At 36.8% G+C, this 13,190-nt stretch overlaps 1 protein-coding gene across 1 annotated transcript; it reads right to left on the bottom strand.

Annotated features, from left to right (window-relative positions):
- Positions 1 to 2,180: 2,180 nt before the first annotated feature.
- Positions 2,181 to 12,864, bottom strand: LOC136250500 (uncharacterized). The gene is made up of 9 exons (XM_066042713.1): positions 12,737 to 12,864; positions 10,030 to 10,183; positions 9,709 to 9,852; positions 8,195 to 8,368; positions 6,933 to 7,162; positions 6,299 to 6,445; positions 5,014 to 5,115; positions 3,657 to 3,731; positions 2,181 to 3,601 (listed from the first exon to the last, which is right to left on the bottom strand). The coding sequence occupies exons 1-9, from the start codon at positions 12,770 to 12,772 to the stop codon at positions 2,405 to 2,407; spliced, it is 2,259 nt and encodes a 752-aa protein (XP_065898785.1). The 5' UTR covers positions 12,773 to 12,864; the 3' UTR covers positions 2,181 to 2,404.
- Between the last annotated feature and the right edge of the window lie 326 nt (positions 12,865 to 13,190).

The raw sequence follows: 13,190 nt of genomic DNA, 5'->3' as shown, positions 1-13,190 counted from the left end.
CTCATAATACCTTCTTCGACGATTTTTGGGCTCGAATACAAGCTTATAAGTTGTCTCTAGAGTGCAACGCATCGATTCCACCTACAAACTTACTGCACACGTGATCCTCTATAAATTCAAGAGCGATTTACGTGCCCGGAATAGCGGGGAAAAGTGGGGCAGACCGGCGAAATATACTAAACGTCCAGCAAACTTTCGAATGGTACTTATTTAAACTTCGCTGAAGGCTTAGTTATACTTTAATACAAATGTATGCGCTCACGTGCGCATGTCCACCCTCCTCTGTGTTGGTATAAATAGATTGGATACTTATTAACACATTGGTCACCCTTGCAGAAACTAAGTCAGAAGATCAATGGCAAAGTGAACCTACAAGAAGCAAATTTGCTTGAGAATGGGTGTTATCACATTTTGCTCTAGCCCTGTGGAAAAAAAATAATATTAAGATGAACAAATTAGCATATTTCAAAAAATTAAAAAAGTACTTTTATTCATTCCTTTTGACTTCATATTTTCCAGTGGAACTAAACTTCTTCCAAATTAACTTTTAAGGCTTCTTTTGTGGTCAGGGGAGCTTCCTAAGGTGGTGTTTAGGTGTGTATTAGAATTTTGGCCAAAAAACATAGGCGATCTCTATTATGAACCATTAGAATCTGTCAAATTGATGGTAGCTAACATTAAAAAGTGAAGTGATGATCACTTACTCATCAACACCTTCATAGATGTTTGTTATGACAACAATGCTGTTTATAAATCACTATAACCACAAGACATGTACATTCTGGAGTTGATTTCACCATTGGATACTGTTGTAAGAGAAATTTATCTAGAGGGGAGTGTGTAAACAGTGGAATAATGATGGAATGAATTTTTAAAAAGTTTGATATCATTTTTTAGATCCAACTCCTCCCCCTTTAGTAAGCAAAATTAAATAAGATTCCCCTTGAAGTCAGCTCATTTAGCACACTTATCCTTACCACACAGCACTTGTATGACTTATGACTAACTTGTCTTTTAGTTCAGTGTGCAATGTGGCACTGCCACAATGAAACTTTGGCTGTTTTCTGACATAATTGTGGAAAAGGTTCATTGTAAATGCTTACAAGATAGTCCCATTTCACTTTAGGGTACTTGCTTAGGCTCCTAGGTTAGTGGTAAACACCTCATACAGGCTCTGGCTTCTGTGTTCACCCTCCAGTGCCTAACTGGTAAAGTTGACGATAAATGAACTATGCTAAAAGAGCTGACTTCAAAGGGAATCCTATATAATTTATTTGCTTATTTAAGGGGAGTTGTACTTATTTGGATCATTCCACCAGCCCAGTAGTCCATTCCACTGTTTACACACTCTTTTAAATCAGTGCTCTTGGTTACATGTTAACAGGGAAGGTACAAACACAGGACTGGACCACTAGAATGGACTACTGAACTGGTGTTTTTTTTAGATTGCATTTTATTAGGCACATTGGCTATTCAACACTTGCTCTAGTCAAAACTGCTTGAATGTGAGCGTGATATGTCCCAAGATTATTGGATTAGTTATGGTATTAGCAATATATTAGTTTTTTTTGCCATATTTAAATTATGTAGAAATGCCTCCTTGGTGCCTTCTCTACCAAACCATTCTATTTTGTAGGGGAATGGTACAACACACGCATATGTAATATTACAACTCACTACTTGGTATGATTATCTGTTGTACAGGTGTAATTGCAGGTACTGATATATCATTTCAACATCTAATCTCCTGAAAAATTTTAGTGTCTTTGTGCAAATCTAGCAGTTGATCCAGAATATCTCTCTTCAATACTGCTAACATTTGGGGATCAACACAGGCACTATTTACTATCATTCAACTAACAGAGCATGCTATATGTGCAATTAGTCTGCAATAGATGCTTTGGTGGAGGATGTATATATCAAGTAGACATTTCTGAGGGATAAGTTTTAACAAATACAGCAACAAACACAACCCTGTGCCCTGGAATGTAAAAGATGAAACTAAAGACAAAAAAAACACCAGTCCAGTATTGTACCTTCCTATGTTAAGATAAGCTTTTGTGCAATATGCATACTTTGCTGAGCTGAAATCTCGATCCAAGGATGTTATTAATACACCTTGGATCAGTAACCATTTAATCAGATAGAGCAGATGCTATCGTACCACATTATTCAAATGCTAACCCTGTACATGATATGCATAAAAAATCAACAAATATTGTTACATACAGTAGGAAACAAGTATTTATACATAATAGTCTCCTTAACTTGCATGTTAGTAATATACATGACTGTAACATAGTAAAACATTCTCTGATGCATGTAGCTAAAACAACACATTTTATAACACGTTAAGGCACACACTTGAAAAGAAACATAGAAATTAGATACACAAAGTAACTGATTACTCCTTTCCTTGGTCCTTCTCAGGTGTTTTTTCTTTGTTTGAAGCTGACTGAGAGTCATTAGTACCATCTTGGCATTCAGTGTTGGAGCTGTTATTAGCTAGTTGGGAGTTAGCAGTGGTCCCTGCAGCATTAGTAGTACTAGTAGTAGTACTAGTAGTAGCACTAGTAGTAGCTAGCTTCTTGTGTAAAACTGGCTTCTTGGGAGCAGTTGGCTTGCTACCAGGAGGTGGTGACTTAGCTTCAAAAAATTTCTTTGCTGCTGATACAGATCTAGCAGTGGAAGTAGAATTTGTCCCACCATTTGTTGTCGTCTGTTGTGAGATATTATCAATGGCTTCAGTGTTATGGCTTGGAGGTGCTACATCAACAGATGAAATGCGAGCAGGACTTGAATTTTGTGTACTTTTAGTCTCTTCACTTTTGGTTTCATTCAAATTAGTCACCTTGTTTTTAACAGGAGCATTTTTCTTCTCAGTCGCAGCAGCAACATTATTTGTGACAGCTTTCTCCTCAGAAGTTTTCTCATTTGTGAGAGAGCTGCTGCTTGTTGTGCTGTTGTTAGTGAGGGTTTTTTCCAAAGAGGTCTTGTTCTTCTCAGTTGTGGCACTGCTGTCGCTTGCAGTAGTACTATTTGTGATAGGCTTTTCTTTAGTACTTTTGCTTTTCTCAGTTGTGGGAGAGTTGGTATTTGCTGCAGAACTATCTGTGACAGGCTTTTCCTTAGTATCAGATTCAGGACCACTGGTACTCGGAGGGATAAATGGTTCCACATAGCATTCCTCAGGCTCATCTACCTGGCTTATAGAAAGAGGTGGTGATTTTATAATAGGAGTATCATAAATTGCCTCTACATGTGAAACTGACTTAGACTTGCGTGGAGGTGTTCGAAGACTTTGAGATTTTTGACGGGATGGAATTGAAAATGATGGAAGAGGAGGTCGTTTTGGATGCGAGACAGACTTTTCATTTTTTTTTGTGCTCAGCTGTGCTGTGCTTGCACTGCTTGTGCTGGCTGTACTTGCACTGCTTGTGCTGGAAGATCTTGGCGTAGTAGCAGACTTCTTCTTCTTTTCTCTAGGAGGGGCCATTGGCTGTCGTTCTGCTATACTTGCTGCAGTGGGACTAGCTGGTGTGGTAATATTGGTCTGAACTTGCTCTGCAGTTACACTTGTGTATAAGTCTTCACCGACCGTCTAAAACATATGACAGCATCATTCAATAACTACACATCTCAATAATATTACTAACTTGATCGCGTTGTAGCTGGGTATAGTCAATGTCTTCATAATTATGTACAGTATCATTCTGGATGGTTGTGTCCACCTGCAATGGATCTAATGTGTTTAATTGTACTCATAACTCTGAGGTTTGGTAGGGCCAAGGAAAAAAAAAAGGTAACTGCCTGTTTGCAATGGCAGCCCTCCACCAACTATATTATATCACTGATAAAGAACTTATTTATAACTACATAGTTTGCTACACTGCTCTGAACAGAGTTACTGCTTTATTAGAATGATTGACCGCTCTATTTGGTAGGGCACCAGGTAGGGCACAGGCTCACCTAGGCCCATTCCTAGGTACACCACTGAATTATATTGCTGTAAGTGCTGTTATCGCCATACTACATTTTATACGAGCAATATGCACAGTATGTGGAAACACATTACATGCATGCTTTAGTAAAGACAATCATGATCTGTGCACATTCCCACATACTCATGCAACCATTCTCCCCTTGCAATGAGCATAGTAGCTATATATTACATGTAAGCTGGTTAATATTATAAGATGTTACCTATTAAGATATAGAACACAAAAATTCTACCTGATATGCTCAATATTTTTGTACCAATTACAAATGAATTTTCTGAATAGCTGTCAAAGGAAAATGTATTTATCTGGCAATTTTAAAGATGCATTTAATCTAATAAAACAGATTTGTCAAATAGTGACTGATCTATTAGAGAGTTACTGACTGTTTTATTAGAGTATATCAATCTTTTGTCCATGACATGCATTTCACTGACAAGAATTTACAGTATGACACAATTGTTTCGCCCATTATACTAGCACTATGCCAGACACTATTATGTCCAATATTATGCCAGTGTAATTGGAAGGTGCCTAAATACTAGACCTCATCATTCACTTAACTGTTAACTGTACTCCAAAACTATTTCCATTTAAGGAAGGAGTATAAGCAGCAGCCTGTGGTGGTAGTAACTAAGGCAGCAGTAAATTCCCAATTGAAAAATATGCGCCTCTTTTATTACAAGAACTGTACTATAAATTGTGAAGAATAAATGTTGTAGTGCATACAGTGCAACAGGAAACTTTGACCAATCCTCAGTTAAACAACTTTGATAAGTGAAAAAACATAGATACCAACCACAACGTGCACTATACAGCATCAAGACACATGACAGTGTGTCATTTAACACTGCACCAAACTAAAGAAAGGCTTCAGACATATGACATACAATTGCATGGCAAAATAATATGTTCCCCATTATGAACCACAATTTTGCTGCTGAGCTCATGAAAAATGCAAAAAAATATTATTTGTTAATGTTTGTGGAGTTGTTCCAAACAATTTAGAGCATACCTTCAACAGTATCACCTCAGGCATATAGCAGTAACAACCCTTGAAGCAAACATAGTAGTAACCATTTGTGGGACCATCAATAATGTCAACTGAATCACCAACCTATGAGTGATCATAGTAAGTGAAGTGACAGACATACACGTACATACACATATGCAAAGGTATTTGTATACACAGCTGTAATATAAAACAATGTGAAATCCAGCTGATGACTCAGTTTGAAATGCCATTATTACAACATAGATAATAGAGTACTTAAAAGGATAGGAAACGCAAGTGATTTCCGGTTTGATTTCCATTACACGTGACTTGAAAAGGACAAGACAATTCTGTGCTCAAGTATGGGAATTAGTGCTCTAAGCAGTGTAAATAGTAATCCAACAGACCACAACAAGTGCAAAGGCCTTTGTGAGTACTATGAGCAAAGGTACAACAGCATGTAACAGCCACAGTTAATGCGATACACTTTGTTACAAAATCTACGGTTTGAATTCTCTTGCCAAAATCTCATACCTTCATGCCTCGTCCATGCCACTTGTTGTATAGCTAGTTCCACTTTCGAGTCTTGTGGTAAGCTAGGCATTTCACTAACACAGTCTTTTACCTTTGCGTAGCACTGCTAGGGGGTTTAAACTTTTGGAAGATAATTTGCCATTTCTTTGAGCAACTGTTCCTCTGTTTTCTGTTAAATGGTAATCACAGTTAAAAGTATAGCCTATATTTGCAAAGAAAGTTATGGGGTTTGAAAGTTATTGGCTGTTTTTCTCCTTTCAATTTTATTTTGTGTATAACTTCCTTGAGAGTTGGTACCATCCTAATTCCTTCAATTACTTGCTTGAGTTCATTGTAGCGAAGTTTCACAATCATTGGTTACAAAATTCTGTCTTTACAACAATTTGTTACTCTTTGATACAAGCGCAGCAAGCGTGACGAGTATGTTCGTGACATAATACACGGAATTCCAATAGAAATGTATGTGTTTTGTGATGTCACATTATTTCGTTCCCTATCTCTTTTTTGTACTCTATTATCTATGATTACAGGTTGCTGTCTTGCTAGCCAATGAAAACAAGTTTACATAAAGCAGACAGTAGTGAATTGAACACAATAAACTAAGAGTGCTTAACAACATCCCTAATGTTTTTTACCTTCAATAATTTAAATCAGTCAGTGCTTTTTTAAAAAAATGTAATTATGAGGTTCACTAAAAGAGCATTTTGCTAACAGACACATTTTAATGCACCCACACACGTACACACGCATGCACACATACAGACAAATGTACCTCCAACAATTCTGTAATTCGTGGATGTTTGAACCTTTCACGAACGATTGCCTTAGATATAGGTTTACATGACTGGAAGACATAGTCATCAGCTGGTGTTGAAGGAACAGCAACATAGAGATTGCTGTTGGTCTTACCAAGTGGCCTCTGTGATAGAAAAGATAATTACATAATGGAAATACAATGTACATTGTGTTGTAATAAATACGATTATAACAAAATCACGTAGACTTTTTTATATATTGCACATAGAAAACATTGGTTAAAGATAAAGCTGCACTTACCAAATTCTCATCATGACGGCAGTCTTATATTGGCTGCTATTGTGTTAGTAAAGTATAATTCCACCCAAATATTGGGAAAATTTAGTATTATTACAACAGGTGATAGGTAGACTATAAATGAGGTAAGGTGGTAAGCCCAATGGAGGTACTCTATGAGAACACTTTTAGAAAGCAATTAGACAACTGCTAGTGGTTAGACTAGTCTGTACCAGCTGTTCCAGCAAAATTAGTCCAGCAAATTATCATTTATGCATGCACTAGCTACATAGTAACACATACACAATATACCCACTCTTTTCTATGCAGTACTCACTTGTACACTTGACCACATAAACCATATAATTATTTACTTTGCCTCCAGGAAAATCCTTGACTTCAACGGCAGCCTTTTCTGTTATGTCCTCAGCAAGGTCATGATATCCAGCCTCCTTGGCTAAATCAAGTGGAGTCTTACAGTTTTTATCCTGCTCTAGATACAAGTGGTCATAGCCTCTTAAATTTCGGATTAAGTAACATGCAGTCTTATTCAGCCTGTTACGCAGTGCAAAATGAATTATGTTTTCTTGAGTCCCATAAGATGCTAAAATAGAAGAACAAGTAAACCACCTCAAACTCATGTAAACAGAAAATAATGTATATTAATTTATTCATTTATAATGCTTTTTGACGCAGGAGAGAGCCTGCATCAAAGGCCTGTGGGCAACCTGTGCCCACAGCCAGAAATGTACAGCTATACATTGATTAACTACATTACAGTTACTTGTTACTAACTATGTAGAGTAACTATGTACTTATTACTAATTTGCAGATCAGTGTCAGTAATTAAAGGGAGAGAAAATTGGTGGAGACTGGTTGTCTTGAGCATCGATGGCATGAACATAAGGATGAAATTAACAGGATTGATCAGAGTTGAAGTTAACTGTAAAATGGTCCCATAGATGTTTTGTAAGTCTTTGTTTGATGACATAAATAAGTTTATAACAGGTAGATGATTCCAAAGTCTTACAATTCGATTGAAATAGAAATGATGATGAGTGATGGATACTGTCCTAGGGTGGCGTATAGTTTCAAGTGGCTTCCAGGTCTAGTGCTGTTGGTGTTGAAAGAGATATAATTTCTGATGTCAAAGTTGTCTGTTGGTGTGTTCAAGGATTTGATCAGAAACATTAAATCATTCAGTTCATAGATGTACACATTAGTGGTAATAAATTTAGTTGTTGTATCCTTGATTTATAAGATGAGATGTAGTCATTCAATGTGAATTTAGTAGTTCTACGCTGCACACGTTCCAGGGTGGTTATATCTCTAATTAACTGAGGTCTCCATATTTATTAACATTACATTATTTGTGATCTAACCAAGGAAATGTAGAGTTGCTTTTTAGCTTCTATACAATTGACCCTAAATGTACATCTTATCAAGCCTAGAATTTGATATATGCTTTAGTAGTGATAGCTTTATAATGTTACTTTATAATAGCTTGTACAGACTGAGTTTGCAAGCAATACATCAACTGTTGTGCCTGTATGCAACCAAACATCAGCATTGTATCCATTACTTATGTATTTGGAGAGTTGTTCGTTGTATGTCTGTATACAAAACATATATATACCTGTAGTGATTGAAGCTAGATTTCCTTTGTGATCCTTAGACTGGCTTATTAACGTTTGCAGGATCCCGTCAATTTGCTGCTCTTTGTTCACATCCTTGTCAAGGTTGCAGTAAAATGCCAGAAACATTGCGAGAAGGCTAGATGCTATTTTAGGATCCACAACTTCAGAAAATTCTATCAGTGAAAATGACAAACAATAACCATGTATGTACGTACCTAGCTACATAGATTGGCCAAGTGTGAATGTAAAAAACTTTTCCCTTATTGTTGTCAAGGTAAATAGTTAGATAGTTAGCCAAAGGTGGCAGCTACATAGCCTTACTACATGGAACACAGTATCAAATCATTTCACATGATATGTAGGAAACACTTTTCTCTCACATACGAGAGAACACCAAGAACAATAATATGAATTTGAATTTCTGGATTAGTTTCTAATGAACAATGAAAATCTACAGTTTTACCCTCCATATGTACAACGGGTTTACCCTATATGATCATCCTGTTTGTTTAGTGCAAGTAAGTACCACATGTGGTTTGACAAAAGCCATACTTATGGCTTGGTGGTTACAGGTGATAATGTATGTTAGAGTCATGTGCTAGTAGTCACAAACACTTTAATGTTATATTATAATTTTACTTGCATTGTATATTACATATATACACTGTACTAGGTAGTGACATCACTACAAGGCAATCTTGAGCTACATGAGAAATTTACTTGTTATGATACTGATAACCATAATATGTCTACTCTAAATCTTGCTAGTGTAAGCCTGCAAGGCTAGGCTTGTCAGATTCTGAAAGATATACAACTGTTATCAGAGTTTTCCAGTCTGTTGTCCAGTTACAATTATGCGTGTATTAAAAATGCTGGTGGCCATTCATGGTTTGATAACAGAGTTACAACAACATGATGAGTATTAGTTTACAATTATCCACCTTAACAGGGCACACAGAGGTATCTACTCAAATTTTCCCATTTTCCCACACGTGTTAGAATAAGGGACTGGAAAATCCAGTGCCACTGACTTGCTATCAAAATCAAAATGATTTACCATATATGGTGTTTTAAAAAGAGGTAGCTAGTAAACCACAAATCGTGTTTACCAATAATTCTCCCAGATAGAAAGTATGTACTCACACATGAAAGCTTCTCTTATTACAACTACATACACATATACATACCATATAAGGTTATTAGTAGCATCACACAAAATTAAATAACCTTACACAAAATATTTAGCAATCAACAGTTGTGTCCATACTAAAAATAGTCTGGGAAAACCCTTAAGAGGACGCTGGACACTTTACAGCAAACGATGGCTAAACTACAATGATTTATTTCTTTTAAAAGTCTATTAATGATAGAGCTTTCAACATGTGACCTTTGTAAAATCATGTGAAAACATTTTACTCACAAATTAGATGACCTTAAATACTAAAAGTCTCACTATGGAAAACCATTATATAGCATGCCCAGCAATAAAACATTTTACAATAAAAAATCTCACGTTTATCCTTTGATGGAAAGAAGATCTTCTGAAATAGATAGTCTGATAAAGACAATAGCTCGATATTAAACTTAGCCACAACAGTACTCTTTGAGCCTTGGTAAGTACAAACTTCCACAGTCACTTTGCAGGAGCTGTCATACTCTACACCAAACAATATACAAACAGTTACGTATTATAGGCATACAACTAGTATGTGTAAGATCTAGCATATGGAAGTTCAGGCACATTGATACTTTAAGTACTATAGGAGTGTTGTGTGCATGTATATAAATAATGTTTATAGGATATGGATGCACACATGTAGATACCAAAGATTACTTGGAGAAGAGGAGACAATCAATTCATCCCTTTTAACACCTTCCACTCCAACAGATTCATGCTTTCCATTAGGATAAGTGTAGCGCACAGTGTATCCTTTGGGAGGCTGAGTGAGACATGGACTACCAAACTTCATCAAATATTTTTCTCGACACTAAAATATAAATAAGAACACACATACATAACTAAGTAATTGTGATTGTAGTACATTATAGCCATACTGCCTTTGTTGACATACAAAGTATGCAAACAAAATGCAGGTACATAAACATGTTGTTATCCATAATTGATACAAATTACAAAATCATAATCCATAGGATGGTGATTTAGTCACAACAAGGACAAGTCACATTTCTTAGTGACAATACCACATGATCCTTGGAATAAACTTCTCCAAGAAAACACATTATGGGATGAACAGGGTAAACTGATATGAACTATATATATAGAAAATTGACAAACTAATGTCACATAGAATTATGTATGTATATTTCACTCTAATTCTATATAGTCACCTTCTGGACCAAGAATTTTGGCCTTACTAGGAGGTGGCTGTATACTATATAAATTTCTCAACAAATAGTTAGTCATGCATTTCAGAGAGGTGACGTTTCTAACCAAGTGGCCCTACAACAGAGTAATTTGTCAGCTATTAATTCATGCCATGCATTAATACAAATTACGTATGGACATGTGTACACAGGATGCTATAATAAATTCTTTTTTGTCTCCACATTCTAATTCCTACTTTTGCTTGTTGTCACTCTTGTGTGTGTCTACTGGGCAAATCCACAAAACTGTTGGTAGACAAGATGTTTAGAAAAATGGCTAGATCAGTTGTTTCACGAGAGAAAATCTCAAGAATATAGGGTCAGTAAGTTGGCATATAAATAAAGAAATCAGGGGGAAAGGTACAAAAATTACAAAATACAGTGAAACCTCACTTAGTGGCCACCTCAGTAATGAGGCCACCTCATTATAGTGGCCAGGTCCAGCAAGTCCAAAAGTATTTTCCATTATGTTACATTTATTTAAGTTTCGTTAATAGGACCACCTCATTATAAAGGCCAGTGGCCACATACCACTGAACCAAACTGGTAAAACTAATACAATGTTCCCTCAGGAAAGAGATCTGCTGAGCAGGCAGTCAAGATATCACTGCAAAAGTTGCTGTGCTTAAGTGCACATTTTAACTACTGAAAGCGGTACCCATTATTCTGGCAGTATACTTCATACTTTTCCAGCCAATATGTCTCAAGTATTGCTGGAATAATTGGTACATCGTATGCTCCTACCTTTCTCTGTGATAAACTCTACATAGTGTGTTTAGTTAGATCAATTGTATACTGATGTTACAGTTGCTGGTTTGTTGAAAACCTCAATAATAAGCCCATTTTGTTTTATGGCTGCATTAATAAGGTTTTCGGTAATAGGGCCACCTCAGTAATAGGGCCACCTCAGTAATAGGGCCACTTATCATGGGTCCCATAGGTGGCCCTATTAACGAGGTTTCACTGTACAAGTAAGGACACATGGTCTTAATGAAACAGCAACTAGAATAACTGTTTGCAGCCAGTGTTTTTGAACTAGGTTTTTGAGTATATTCGCAGTAGTTAAATGCATTGGTAGAATACAATGGTTGTACTCAGAGTTTTCAGTGCTTCATTTTCATTCTATGAAAAAAATGGGTTGGTTGGTAATCAAGTTGACATGGCCTAGTATTAAATTAAGACTTGGCTGCATCTCTCAGGAATTTGAGCATCACTAAACTATTTGAGGTTGTTTTTACAATTATATAAGGTGGCACAAGTGCCTGTACTGAAGACCTTCAAAGGTGCATACAACCACAACATATAAACTTGTCAATTATACAACAGCCACAAATCTGTGGGAGGTCTACTCTATAATTTATCCTGTACTCAAGTGTAACCGACATGACTAGCTATTGTGTTTAGAGCTGCAAATGTCATACTGATTCATATAGGTAGTCAGACTGGCCAACAAATACAGTTTAGTTATGTAGATAGTCTATAGCCATCCTTCAAGGGGTAAGTCATTCTATACTATCTGTTGAAACATTCACAACCAATTAAGAGCTAGGCTTTTTGCAGTGAATCATAGTCAAACGATCAAGACATCTGTAGAAGTGGTGATTAACCACCTTCAAAGGCCAAAATGAGTAATATAACAGGCTAATATGGTTGACAATCAAGAATCAAGGCTCTTTAGGTGATATCAAGCCAAGGCAAAATTTCAATGATCAAAGTTCTTGATCAAGGGCCTGGTTGCAAGTGTATCCGCTAGCTAGCTGGGTGACCACCCCTTGGCTTACTGATACTTAAGAGGACAAAACCTGTAGCAACTTATTTACTATTGGCAATACTCATGTACTGATGGTCGATCAGCCGGCACAGTTGCTGCAGTACGTAGAGAGCAGTGACGTACCGCATACGAATGTACACTCAGTCTTGTAGTTGCCGGGTATGAGCATTTCATTCTTTACATGCATGTACGGATGAGTATGGGACCTGCAAGGAGGCTGAAACTTGCGTATCATGGGACCAGAGACATCCGGCGTATACCATGGCATCGAATATTATATTCTACTTTGTGGATCGAGTCAGCTACATAGCTATATATAGTCTAGCTACAACGAATGAAGGGATACACAAAACTGAGCTGCGTCAATTGACAACAAGTAACTCACACAGTGAAGGAAATGTCGAGGAATCAACTGCTCCATTACGCCAGGCAATCGGTCGCACGTGCCGTGAGTATAGCTAAATTCAGGGTAGTGTATAGTTATTGATGGGCGACAAACATGGCGCCTGAAACCGATATTTTGAAATGTTTTTTTATTTCAGTGTATTTATACGAGAAGTGTGAGTGTATTAGCCAATTACGCTGCCAATTTATAGTATGATTACTGGGCAGTCAGATTCAGAACTGCTGGCCAGTGCCCAAGAAAAAAAACAAGATCTGCTGCAGGTTCGGTTGTGCCAAATTATTAGTGAGCAGCTATAGTTGGTAACTCATTTCATTCTATGATTGATCTTGATCAGTATGACTGTTGAGTCAGTATGATGCTGTTGATGATGTGGGTAGAATCAGTAAAATGCGAGGAATGATATTGTCTTGTTTGTCTCTGTAGTGTGCAGGTT

This window comes from Dysidea avara, chromosome 3 (genome assembly GCF_963678975.1).
Source record: "Dysidea avara chromosome 3, odDysAvar1.4, whole genome shotgun sequence".
Taxonomy (NCBI): Eukaryota; Metazoa; Porifera; class Demospongiae; order Dictyoceratida; family Dysideidae; genus Dysidea; species Dysidea avara.
Note: the sequence above shows the minus strand (reverse complement) of the source record. Positions and strands in the feature narration are given on the sequence as shown.